Here is a 13,062-nt window from a genome sequence, read left to right as displayed (position 1 = left end):
GGGTACCCCTTGGAAGAATCTCGGAAAAATCGAAAATTTTTTTTTTGTTGTTTATTATTAGCAATGTTCTTCCGACTTTTTAAAAAATGCGTTTCTAAAGTGCATAAACTTTTGGGATTGACTGTATAGCCAATACATCCTTAATTAATGCTGTCTGTAAATTGGAAATTGATGAGAAAAGAATGAACTGATAAAATGGGAGGAGCAAAAACAAAGGGTCAGATGATAAACGGGATGATAAAATTCAAAATGGGACTCAAGTATGAGAAACCGGTTCAACAAAAACCGATTCTCCTCAAGAAGTGAAGAGGAGATAAGACACGCCGTGGTGAACTGGGAGCTAGGAACAGAAAGCACAAGTGGGAGAAGTGCTATCTTCAACCGGGTAAGTTAATCCACGATTGTTTCAGTTTAACGCGCGACGCAAGTGTGTCAACGTGCCTCGCTGTTTGTTATGTTTCTTCAGGGTATCGAGCTCTGTATAACACCTTGAGGGAGTAAATGCATTCAACGGGTGAATAGGCGAGTCAGTGACTACAAAGGTTTTTTTCCCACGAACGACTGATCGGGGACAGTTCTGCATCCAATTGACCGCAATACCGTGTTTCTTCAAGTTCAAAACATAAATATAAGCATTCGTTGAGGGAACTCAGCGAAGTTGAAAAAGGGAGACGCTCTCGCGAAGATCGCATCTCCTCTGGTCTTGAACGATCTTCAATAGTGATTTTTAATGACCTGTGGAAGTGACAATCGTATTTTTTGTTTTATAATGCACACTACGACCTATAACACTAAAATTTATCGCAAGGATATGTCATCAATAAACAACGATACGTATTAATACACATGACACTGAACCATCGTTACTTCTGATTTTGCATCGAGCTGTGCAAATATTTTAATCATATTCAACTGCGCTATCACGGAGTGCAGATCGATAGAAGGTTTTCAGATTACTAGTGGATTTTCGTAAAAAGAGTTTCTCGTTTTTGCAAAAGAAAAGAAGAAATGAGATATTGGAGATGATGTTGGACGTGAACTATAACAGATACTCCAGTACACTGTCAGCTAAAGGTGCGTAAAATTCTATAGTCAAATCTTTTTCTTCTCTCAGTTTCATTAAACGTCTTTTACAAAAAATTTTTAAATTCTCTAGTCATCGAGAATTATTAATAATCCAGATTTTCACGCTTTGCTGTAAAATCTTTTAGGCTTCAATGCCATTAAGAGGTACGCCTCGAGTCTGACTAAAAACATTTTTATTCGTCTCGAATTTGCATACATTTTACGCTTGAACGACTGTTCCATGCTGTAATTCGAGCAAAGTTTGTTTGCGAAGCAATTTGCGAGATAAACCCGTTCTCAATGAGCTATCCTACTAAGTAGCCAGCGGTGAATTCTACGAAGATGCGTAAAATTTCATGTACTAAATTACGCGACTTGCGTAACATCCGTGGTAAAAATAAAAATATTTATCTATTTTTCGCCGGTCACGCAACTGATAAGCTTGTCATAGATATACTCCTATGGGAGGATATGGTTATCACGAATTACTCGTGCACTTTTCAAACATGCATTTACATTACGAAAAACTTACGCCGTTGGCAAACACGTAAACAGAGTATTCGAAAAATTGGAAAATAGCCAATGTATACGCGATGTGCAAACTTTCCACCAACGTAACATTCCGAGATAATTACGTTTACAGAATGATACACGCGATACGAGGATTATAATACAAATTTTGAAGTATCTTCTAATACATATTGCATACGTCTTTCTATTCCCATTTGTGCGAAAGCCAGAAACGTCCGATTAATTCTGCAATCAATGGCCTTTGATACAAGACTACGAACAAAAAACCGTTCAAGAAGTATTTTTACTTATGCTGAATACATCACGGTCTTCTTATAGAGAACGATTTTATCTTCTAATAAAAAAGGCTGACTAGACTGTTCACGTTCTTCGCAACAGATTACAAATTTATCTAGCATATTAGAACTAGACGATTTATGGATTTTTAACTGTAAAAAAGATAACTATTAAAAGCCAGTATAAATAAATGATAAATGGCACCTTTACCTGAAATGCATATTTTTAATTAATTGTACGTTTTATTTGGCATAAAAATCCGCGATCTAATTACTGCCCATTTTCAAAGTAATATCATTCAGCGTGGCAAGTAATAGACAATACACAATAAACAGTGGCACGTTAGGGGATGCTGTAATTGAATGAATTGGATTAACCGAGTCGTAATGTTAAGGTAATCGCGGAAGATAAAAGAAGTCCGCGTGGTACATGTGCACCTGAATGAAAAAGGAGCAGCGAGTGCGATGCATTGAAGCCAAGAGAGAGCATAAAGAGCGTCCCCGCTAACAGCATCCCTTTTTCCATTCAACGCGATCGTTTCATACTGCACGCGCGTGCACGCGTACGCGCAGAGGCTGGCATTTAAACTGGGTTACCATCAGTCATCAAATCGCGTTTTCTTCTCGAACTTATTCGACCACGCGTACGTGCTTGATACAGCATCGTCCCCGTTGATATCGATGCGATTTTCTGCAACACGTCATATCTTATCGGCAATTAAGCAGTATGAGAAACATTTTATTTGTATAATCGTCAGAGGAAAATTATATCAACCTACAAAGGACGTTGATGAAGTTGAAACACGTTCGTAAGTTCTCTCATCGATTTCAAACTTGTCAACAAGTTCTTCGAATCGCGATATTAGATCAACGCAGGCCATTTATGTTTTTATGTGGAAAAGCGATAAAATATCGCAAATCGTTGAGATACACGTGGAATTCGTTTTACGCTTTGAATCAGTTTTATAGTAAACGAACACGCGATCCTCGCAAACAGATATATCTCCAATCTCTATTTCATATGCTCGAAAAAAAATGACTGAAGATTTCTTTAAACCATTCCTACGGATTACGAATTAATCGTGACATCAGGTCTTACGATTTAATCTAATCGGCCCGTATATTTTCGATGAAGGTCGACGGTTTTACGATGATCTGTACGTGATTGAGGAAACGTGAACTTGTTTTCAGGGCTGCTATGGGTCGGTCTGCTGCTGGCATGCACGACCTCGTCGAGCTGGGCGAGCGACAACGCTGACTGTTGTCCAGGAGGCTCGACGATGTCGTCTTCGATAAATTGTACCGATGGCACGAAAGTCCGTCTGGCCTGTTCGTCGGGCAATTATATGATCGACGCCGACAAGAACCCTAGCGATAATTTCACCATCGTGAAGAAATATGGGCAATACTGGCTGGAATTCGTGAACTGGGAATATGACAGACTATCGATGGACAGGTAAGAGATTCGTTTCACCTTGTTTCCATCCGATGTCCTTCGTTAAAAGCCATTTAAACAGGTTTGCCTTGCTAAAGGACGATCCTTCTTCTTTGTATAATACCGGTTTCGGCACTCGTAGGAAACTCTATGCAATATCTACTTCTGAAAGTGTTTGTCTTTTTTTTACCGAAGGTTTGTCCAGAATATTAACAAATTGTTTGCGTTTCGCAATGTTCAGCAAATTCTCAAACTGTGATAGACTGCAAATTTTATGCGTTTATACGAAAATATAAAAACAATGCATGCAACGTACGAAAATATATCAAAGTGGATATTGTCATGTTCAAATGATAAAACTCATTTTTTAACTGACTACCAGCGTTTCATTCTACAATCTATTTATTAGCATAATATTTAAAAGAATGTTTAATGATCTCGCGAAATATTCAGGTTCTGCGTGGCAAAGAAGGCAAACGGGACGCAGGTCGCGTTGGTATGCGCCGAAACAGAATTGGATCACGATACATCACCGTGGGAGTACGTATTGCTCATCAGCCTTGGGGTGTCCATTGTATTCCTGATCACCACCCTAGCAGTCTACATCTCATTGCCCGAATTAAGAGAAATCCAAGACAAAGCGATGATGGCCGTAGTCACGTCACTGGCAGTCAGCTACATCATTCTAGCGATTCAGAATTTGAGAACGCAAAGAGACGGAGATGATGCATTATGTATTTCCCTAGGTACGCGATAGCGGATTTCCAGCATCTAATCATCGAGCTCCAACCAATAATTTATTTACGTGTTTTAGCATTCATTTTATACTTCTGCTTCATGTCCGTATTCTTCTGGTTAAACATCGTTTCCTTCAATATATGGAGAGTCGTTTGGTAAACGAATACGTTTGAATTATTTCACATGTTCGTTTAATCTTAACTTTTACGTAATCTCGCAACGTTGCCTTTTTAGGTTTAGAAACTTTACTATCAAAGATAAACCACTGTTCATCATCTACTCTATGTTCGGTTGGGGCGCGCCAATGTGTTTTTTGGCTGTGTCCATGGCCGCTCATTACACGGAAGGAGACCACATGAAACCTGGGTTCGGCGAAATAAGCTGTTGGTTCAGCGGTAAGATTCGAGGTTTAAAAAAGGAACGCGTCTATGGACGATGTTATAAAGTTATTACATTAACGTGAACGCGTTCTTTGCAGGACCTGTACAAACGTGGACGTACTTTTACGGGCCGATCGCCATTCTATTGATACTAAACGTTATCTATCTCGGGCTAACCAGCTGGCGCTTATGGCACCAATATCGCGATTATAGCGGAAGCAGATTGCGTGCACTTCGCTTTAAATGTCTGTTATACATCAAACTGATATTCGTGATGGGTATTACATGGATATTTGAGCTACTCTCCTTCGCCGATACCACGAAGAATATCTGCTGGTACTTCCTACTACTCTCTTCTTTACTTTCCATTCACGAATTGAATCGCTTTGATACCCGACGTAAGAGCAAATTCGTAGACGTTAAACTCTGTTTTCTAATTTCAATTTAGGATAGTAACGGATATACTGAACTCCCTGCAAGGGTTCATAATATTCTTGTTACTGGTGGCGACGAGAAAACGTGTCAGGAAGCTGTTGGCCAAAAAGAAATTCTGTGGGATTAATTTCCCGAAATCCTGGACAGCCTACGAGGACGAAGAATGCGAGGAGGCACTAGCTGAAGAGGTTGAATTGTCGCAACATGACTAACGTAGAATGATAACATTCCTCGCACACTGGTTGGTACGGCTAACAATAAGGAAACCGAACGTGCGAGTTCTTATGTTTGTCTCATTTTACATGGCTGATTAGTCGATGGTAATTACGAGTAATGATAATGAGATGAGGAGTTGTTCTTATTTATCATGACCGTGAAAAAAGATTCAATATTATTTTACCATTCCTCTAGTCGAACATTGTCTCTTTTTGTTTTTTATATTGTGAGCATGTTTGATCATAATCTTGAACGAATCGCCGTGACAATTAATAATGGTGATTATTTGAAGAATCTCTATTAACAAGCATTGTGTATTAAAAAATAAGTCAATTATCATTGATCATGATTAATGTCTTCTCGCTTGCAAATTACTTGCACAGCCAGGAAACAATTGCCAACGTTTCAGCTTATTTGGCGCGCTCGTATGCGTAAAAATTCCAACGACTCATCGTGGTAATTCATCGTAATGACTTGATTTTTTCCCTCCGAAGAGCCGCGTATGCGGGAACGTCTTCATTCTAGTCGACTGACGCGGCATCACAGATCGCTAGGCGACGATTCGACTTAAATCACGTGAACTTCTGACGTCTTTTAGTGATATAAAATGCATCAGTCGATGGATGCCGCAAATGCCGAAGCTATAGTACGCATACGAAATTAATGAATTTAAATAATCTTATTTATTGTTAGACAAATCGTGTTCGTCTGTTGTATAATAATAAAATACAAATATGATACGTACATATTTATAATGAAGAATGCGTTACATATATATTCTACCTATGCTTTGAAGCGTACTTATAAAATTAGGACGTTACTATTTTATCTTTCATGCAACAGCAAAATATGAATTGGTTGTAGGATATGAAGCGAATTTTTGAAAAGAAAGTAACGTTGATCTTTGAATCGTATTTCTTGTTAAGTGAAACTATGATTAAACACTATGATTAAACGAAGCAATGTGCGCGGGTAATCAAGTGGCCTGTCCAACGGAGACGGGATAAACGAGAACGTCGTAGTGGAACAACGGCGTATTGAGTAGCTGCCCACACATTAAGTATTGCAACTGATGCTTCGTACGTGCAGACAGATATGGGAATTAGCATCAGTGTTGTGCGCGCGACGTGTACAAGTGTAGATGTAACGCGTCGCTTTGCACGTCAATGATGAAACACGATGCGTTAAAATGATCAATATTTTAGCCGAGAACGCGAAGGGTGTTCGTGTTGCGGAGACCCCTCATACCTGTCTTCCGCGCGTCGCACGCAAATACGATTCCTTCGACTTCAATCTGTACAAAATTTTTAGCATATGTTTTATTTTCATTTCTTTCACAAATTCGTAAAAAAACAGAGAACAGTTTGGTGTAAATATAATTTTTAACAAGAGTAATGAATAATTTTATTTGTAATATGTACGTCTGTAAATTGATGCTGTATAAACGCACATTTATGTAAATAACAATGAGCTCCAAGTACATAGAAGCCTTCGTATGGTAATTAATCTAATCCCATTCGTGAAAAAATATCGCTAAGGAGGAGAACGTAAAAATAATCCTAAGATTAATTGCGAGATTTGTAAAATTCCAAAATCCGAGTGATAAGTATCTGGAGTAAGATTACGTTCGTGCACATGAGACGCTTTAACACATCATGTTTTGCCTTATCATTGCATAGTACAAATACTAGTAAGTGCGACATTTACGACTCGTATCCACAATGGGAAAGATCTGCGTGGAGCGAACGAGAAAGGTAAAGATGGGTATCAGAACTGAGAGAGGAGGGGAACGATGAGACAAGCCACCGGAGGAGGGAAAAAGGGAAGGGAGAAAAAAGAGAAGTGAACGAGTGTCGAATGAGCCGAGCCGAGCTGAGCGAGTGAACAAACGTAAGAGAAAGAGAGACAAAAAAGATAGTGCAACAGAGAATGAGAATGGATGGGACGCGATGGCGGCGGGTATGGGCAGGGGTAGGTCTCGCTAGGCGGGCAACCCGCTAGCAGCACTGCAGGCAGGCAGGCAGGCAGGCAGGCAGGTATGGCGATGAATAACACGGGAAGTCCGTATATCCTCGCGTAACGATGAACGAATAAATACAACGTCGCCGAAGGTAAGAGCCGAGCGTTCGCGGAATCGTTCAGAAGAGTGCGACTCAACCGCGACGGAAAGTTGGTTTCGCAAACACCGAACCGAATCAAATGTATGTACGGAAACGGAGGTAGGAACAGAGAGAAGGAACAGCGGCGATCGAATGACATGTATTGTTCCGCAAGTGCATTGGTTCTAGTGATTGGCACGCTGGGTTTGTTGAGTCATCATCCTCAGATCGTTCTCGCGGACGACGGGAAAGCTAACTTGATCAGCATCGCGAAGTGTTGCGAGCCCGAAGAACTCCTCGTCGACGACACGTGCACGCCATTGACGGAAACGAACGAGACCGAGTGGCGGCCAGAATTCGTCGAGGAGAAGGTGAACGGCATTTCGCGCAACAGACCGGTCAAGCCGAATTATCAGCTGAAAATCGGCAGACCCAAGTGTCAGCCGAACGAGCAACAATGGAATGTGTATCATTATCGATCGGGCGAGGACCGACTCGCGATACTAACGACTGGCGTTTTACGGCACTACACCACCGATTTGACGAAAGGAAAGCACGAACGCGGCGGTGTTTATGGGTACGACGACACTACGGATGACGAAGATCTCGAGACGACGTCCATACATTATGATTACCCGTTTGGGCATTATTGCGCGGACAAGGCAATTTTGAGTAGAGATCGATTGGTGGCAACGTACGCGATGATCTGCGTGCCGGACGTGGTCCTCGGATGGACCGATACCAATTACTTGATGAAACACGTGATCGACCCGACCTTCCATGCGATATCGATAGCCAGTTACCTGGTCGTCGCCGTAGTCTATTTCGTTTTACCGCAACTACGTGATCTCGTGGGGAATATGATAACTAGCATGACCTTGTGCCTGATCACCGGACAATGTGCCTCGATGGTCAGAATTTTCACGGAATTGGGCAATCACGTCAGTTTTATGATGGCCGGTACGAGAATACGTAAAACATTCCTCAATGAGAAATGCATTCGAGATACTTTTAATTGAAGAAGATTTTAAATGATACATATTTCTTTTACAGATTCGGTCATGTATGTCTCGCTGCTTGCTGCATTTTTCTGGCTGAACGCATTGGGTTATTACGTATGGAGTACTTTCCGTTCGCGAAACGTATTTTTAAGAGTAACCGATGGCAGAAAGTACTGCTATTATTCTAGTTATGTCTGGGGTTCGACGATCTGTATAGCGGGCTCATCGATTTTCGCACATTTCGCTTTAGAAACGAACAAACCCGTCATTACCGGAACCTTGTATCCACCCCAAGAAACTATTGGTTGGCTCGGGATTTCGGTATTATTTATGTCGATCGTATTAACGATAATGGTCGATTTTTGCTTCGTATTAACGACTTCGAATAGGATAAAACGCATGAGCACATACGGTCGAATTCATCATAAAATGAAATACAGTTTCCGGATGTTTGTTTTCTTGTTCGCAATAATGAGTACCGGTTGGTTGTCGCTGTTATTTTCACGACTGAATTACGAGCCGTTGGAATATTGTCACATAGTGATTAATTTGCTTCAAGCAATTTTAATATTGTACGTCTGTGTGTTTGGACAGAGAAGAGTTACGTTCTTGCTTGGGAAAACATGCAATTGTTGTAATTCAGGGGAAAATATCGAGGGACTAGACTGGGGTGAAGAGATGACTGCCATCAATGCGGGATATTAAAGAGGACTACTTACATGTTTACATACTAAGTGATCATGATTTGATTTCGAGTGATAGTCGAAACTATTTTAATCTTTTCATTGAAAACAGTATTGTATCATGCAATATTTAAGTCAACATATCAAATGAAATCTGAGCATTTCTAAACTAATGCTTGATGATAAGATCATAAAGCAAATATTTATTTATCGCGTAATGGAGATTGCGGACTGCACTAATGTGCAAAAATATAGATATCAAAAGAAGAATAAAAGGTTTATCAAGACAAAGCATATAAATTTTAGCTTTAGCACAAACTATATTAAATTTATATTTATCAAAAATATTCGATTTAATCATACGTGCCTTGAAACAAAATTACTTCTGCCTTACGAATGTGCACTTATTGATGTAAAATATTCAATTAATTTATCATATAGAATACAAATAACATTTCATGAATATTATCATTCATCTAGTATTTATATTTGTATATGACTTTTGTATAAATGATGTATCATTTGTCATAAAATCAGTTTTAATACAGTTTTACGTATACTGCTTGTTGTCCTTATTTTTTCTCCTCTCGTGTATGAAAATATTTACAGTATCACTTACCTGGCCAAATAATCCGCCCTCGGAGCGATGTAGTAAATTTGATAACTGGCATCTTACTACCAAATGGCAATCGTCCATTACGGTGTTGAAGAAACGTCTCGTTGGTAACAGAGCTTCTAAGTCAATCACCAATTCAAGAAACCTCTCGCAATAACGCACCTTGTCTGGTAGAAGTGGTCCTGTTCAAAAAATAAATCGAATCATTAACATATCCTTAAAAAACAGTTTTCACGTCATAATATATCTAGATTCTTTTACCTTCTTCAGTAACTGTTTCCAATATCGTCATAAACTTTATCATCAATTTATGTAAAAATTTACGTTCCCATTCTAATCTTTCCTTAAATTCAGGATTGTCTTTTTTCCTAATCACTTTCCAATACTTCTTCCACTTTGGATATTTTCTGAATTCCAACTCCCTACGACCTTGCTGTAGCGAAATCCACATAGACAATGACACTAATCTTTTCACTTCTTCTCTAACTAATAACACTTCCATAGAATTAAAGCAATGATTCAGGAAAACAATTAATGCTGTCTGCTCCTTCAAGTCAAAGTCCATTATGCTCTCCTCGAGGCATGCTTCTAAGACTTTTTGAAAGAATTCTGGAAAGTGTTCTGGATTCTTTTCAAATGCTTCCCAAACTTGAACACGTTCTCTAAATTTCTCATTGACCATGACGACAATCGACATGGTATGAGCACGCGTGGCAGTTTTTGTATCATAATTTGGCCATAGAAAATTTTCTAAATACTGACTAAACTCCAGCATCATGATTCGTCTAATTGAGAATTTAGAAGCACAAATCTCTTGGACATAAATATCTTCCACTATTTGCGAGCAGAATGGAAGATGCGAATCCATTGTATGCGGAGCCCAGTACTTGTTTGCAAGCTGTAACAACCAAAATACATGTGTTATCAATTATTTTATAATAAAACTGATTCATTTAACTTGTAGAATAACAATATACATAAAAACAATTACCTGAGTAATTCGATCGGCGTTAATCTGCTCTACAGTTGGAGCAGGGTTGTTGCTTTTAACCGTCGCGCCGTTTTGGTTTTCCATGGTGATTTTCATTAATTATTTAACGTTTACTCAAAACACAGGAGACAATTCAAATTAATTAACACTTGGATTAAGAACTAACCAATCTTACACATGATCGCGAAGTTAACATGTATCTACATTTGTATATACATATAATAAAACGTTCATGACGATCGTACATTCATTCCGCTTCTTACTTGAATAAACACGTACTGTAATTATTCACATTCGTTAGTAATTATCAATTATACACACGATTTTATATTACAGAATCACAACACTTTCATAACGCACTGCACACTATCATGGCTACCAATGGCTACGGGCTCGCTCTACCGACTTTTCAGTCCGGTCCCGCGGTCTACTGAGTCTACTCTTAGATGTCTATGGTCCATGGATATAGGAATCTATGGTCATTCCACGTGTGCAAAGGTTAATAGCTTCTAAGCAAAATTAGGTTATCATGTCACATTTCCACAGGAAACAAGTAATCGCGCAAATATTAGACAGAAGTAATCGGATATTTTTGAAGAAGAAGTTAAAAGATTGAAAGATTCAAATCATTTAAGATAAATACTGTGTTATATCTCTTACATGTACATAGCTTAGGTTATTAACTTGTCATTGAAATTTATTTAACAATTTCTAATTGAAAAAACACAAGTATATTGTTACATAACTTTTTGTACCTGATTCTGTTTCCACAATAAAGAAAAATTGTCAGGAAGGAGGAACAATTTTAAATTTATCTTAAGGTAATTTAATACCTAGAAGGATTACATGAGTATTATTCTTTATTTTTATTACTTAATGTTGTTTCATTTTAGGTCGCCATATATAATAGGAAAGGGAAATTCTATTAGTTCACCTTTAATTGATGATGTTTTTATCTAGACGATTCTTAAAAAGAACTGCCCTTGGTATCATTGGATTCGGCACACTAGCATCTTTAAGAGCGAACGAATATGATCTTGGGTCTATAGGTATCATACGATTAGGACGTGCTGCTGTTACTGTTTTCATAATTGGAAAACATTATAAAGATGAATTATATGGAAGTAATGTGAAACCACATACGCAAGATTACGTAAATTTGAAGTCGAAGGTGCATAAATATGGAGCAGAGAAGCTGCTGGAGCTATGTTGTGCAAACAAAGGTGTTTATATAAAAGTAGGCCAACACATCGGTGCACTGGATTATCTATTGCCACCAGAATATGTTCATACGTTGAGAGTATTACATAGTTCTGCACCGCAGTCATCGTTCAACGATGTACTCACTGTAATTAAAGAAGACTTGAAGAAAGACCCGTACGAAATATTTGAGAGCATCGAACCTGAACCTTTGGGTACTGCTAGTTTAGCGCAAGTGCATAAGGCAGTATTAAAAAATGGTGACGTCGTAGCTGTTAAGATTCAGCATCGGTCAGTCAAAACGAACTCCTACGTAGATATAAAAACCATGTCGGTTCTAGTGAAATTAACGTCATTGGTGTTTCCTGATTTTAAATTCGACTGGCTTGTGGACGAAACGAAAAAAAATATTCCTAGAGAGCTGGACTTCACGCAAGAAGGAAGGAACGCCGAAAAAGTACAAGAGATATTTTCACATTATCATTGGCTAAAAATACCGAAGATACACTGGGACATATCTTCGCGACGAGTATTAACGATGGAGTTTGTGGAAGGAGGTCAAATTAACGATTTGAAATATATACGAGACAATAATCTGAATCCATACGAAGTCAGCAGTAAATTGGGACGGCTTTATAGTCACATGATCTTCATTGTGGGTTTCGTACACTCCGATCCACACCCTGGGAATGTATTGGTAAAAAAGAACAACAAAGAAGCGGAAATCATACTTCTGGATCATGGACTATACGCGAATTTATCAAACGAATTTCGATGGGAGTATTCTAAACTCTGGTTGGCGATATTCGACGGTGATAAGTCTGCGATGCAAAAGCATTGTGCTAACTTAGGCGTTGCCGATATGTACGGATTACTGGCCTGCATGGTATCCGGACGATCGTGGAACACGATTATGGCTGGTGTTCAAAAAACCAAATACGGTACGCAGGAGAAAGAAGAATTTCAGAAGGAAATACCAAACCTGCTACCACAAATTAGCAATGTATTAGATAAAGTGAACAGGCAAATGTTACTGATTCTTAAAACGAACGATCTTATGCGTTGCATTGAATATTCGTTGAAAACTGAATCGAGAATGTCAGGAATCATGGAAATGTCGAAATGTTGCATACACTCCGTATACGACGAGAAGTTGAAATTCTCCACAAGTATGTGGGAGAAATGTAGACTCTCCGTGTCTAAACAATGGGCTCTTTTTAAATTGTCGTTATACTACATATACTTGGGAGCTATTAATTTTAATATACAAAATTCTGTTGACTCGTATATGAACAATGAATTTTATGCCTTTTAACGATATGTTTTCGTTTAGGAGAAATATTAATTTATCTAAATTAATTATGCAACTGATAATAACAGATGTTTAAAAATGTTGC

General features: G+C 38.7%; 4 protein-coding genes across 5 annotated transcripts in view; 3 read left to right on the top strand and 1 right to left on the bottom strand.

The window, feature by feature from the left end:
- Nucleotides 1–10,832, bottom strand: part of LOC108622822 (RNA helicase aquarius) — a 16,451-nt gene extending 5,619 nt beyond the window's left edge. Inside the window, exons 1-3 of the mRNA XM_018020914.2 lie at nucleotides 10,466–10,832; nucleotides 9,736–10,372; nucleotides 9,478–9,656 (exon numbers count right to left, since the gene is read on the bottom strand). Of these exons, the coding sequence (XP_017876403.1) occupies nucleotides 9,478–9,656; nucleotides 9,736–10,372; nucleotides 10,466–10,561 (912 nt within the window). The 5' untranslated portion in view covers nucleotides 10,562–10,832. The remainder of the gene's footprint in view (nucleotides 1–9,477; nucleotides 9,657–9,735; nucleotides 10,373–10,465) is intronic.
- Nucleotides 161–6,562, top strand: LOC108622825 (G-protein coupled receptor Mth2). 2 transcript variants are annotated; one of them, XM_018020918.2, is made up of 7 exons: nucleotides 161–1,074; nucleotides 3,063–3,327; nucleotides 3,760–4,052; nucleotides 4,121–4,199; nucleotides 4,279–4,439; nucleotides 4,523–4,760; nucleotides 4,873–6,562. In XM_018020918.2, exons 1-7 carry the CDS (start codon nucleotides 1,023–1,025, stop codon nucleotides 5,069–5,071), a joined length of 1,287 nt encoding a protein of 428 aa, XP_017876407.1. In that variant the 5' UTR covers nucleotides 161–1,022; the 3' UTR covers nucleotides 5,072–6,562. The 2 variants fall into 2 exon arrangements, with proteins under 2 accessions (XP_017876407.1, XP_026667556.1); XM_026811755.1 differs by lacking the exon at nucleotides 161–1,074 and adding an exon at nucleotides 2,647–2,680 and having other exon boundaries at nucleotides 4,873–6,464.
- On the top strand, nucleotides 7,028–9,329 carry mthl5 (G-protein coupled receptor Mth-like 5). The gene is made up of 2 exons (XM_018020915.2): nucleotides 7,028–8,134; nucleotides 8,228–9,329. The coding sequence occupies exons 1-2, from the start codon at nucleotides 7,279–7,281 to the stop codon at nucleotides 8,878–8,880; spliced, it is 1,509 nt and encodes a 502-aa protein (XP_017876404.1). The 5' UTR covers nucleotides 7,028–7,278; the 3' UTR covers nucleotides 8,881–9,329.
- Nucleotides 10,833–10,945: 113 nt separating the features above from the next.
- Adck1 (aarF domain containing kinase 1) lies at nucleotides 10,946–13,056 on the top strand. The gene is made up of 2 exons (XM_018020913.2): nucleotides 10,946–11,286; nucleotides 11,359–13,056. The coding sequence occupies exon 2, from the start codon at nucleotides 11,409–11,411 to the stop codon at nucleotides 12,978–12,980; it is 1,572 nt and encodes a 523-aa protein (XP_017876402.1). The 5' UTR covers nucleotides 10,946–11,286; nucleotides 11,359–11,408; the 3' UTR covers nucleotides 12,981–13,056.
- The last annotated feature ends 6 nt before the right edge of the window (nucleotides 13,057–13,062 follow it).

Source organism: Ceratina calcarata, unplaced genomic scaffold (genome assembly GCF_001652005.2).
Source record: "Ceratina calcarata isolate Rehan_Ccalc_2016 unplaced genomic scaffold, ASM165200v1 scaffold246.2, whole genome shotgun sequence".
NCBI lineage: Eukaryota > Metazoa > Arthropoda > Insecta > Hymenoptera > Apidae > Ceratina > Ceratina calcarata.
Note: the sequence above shows the minus strand (reverse complement) of the source record. Positions and strands in the feature narration are given on the sequence as shown.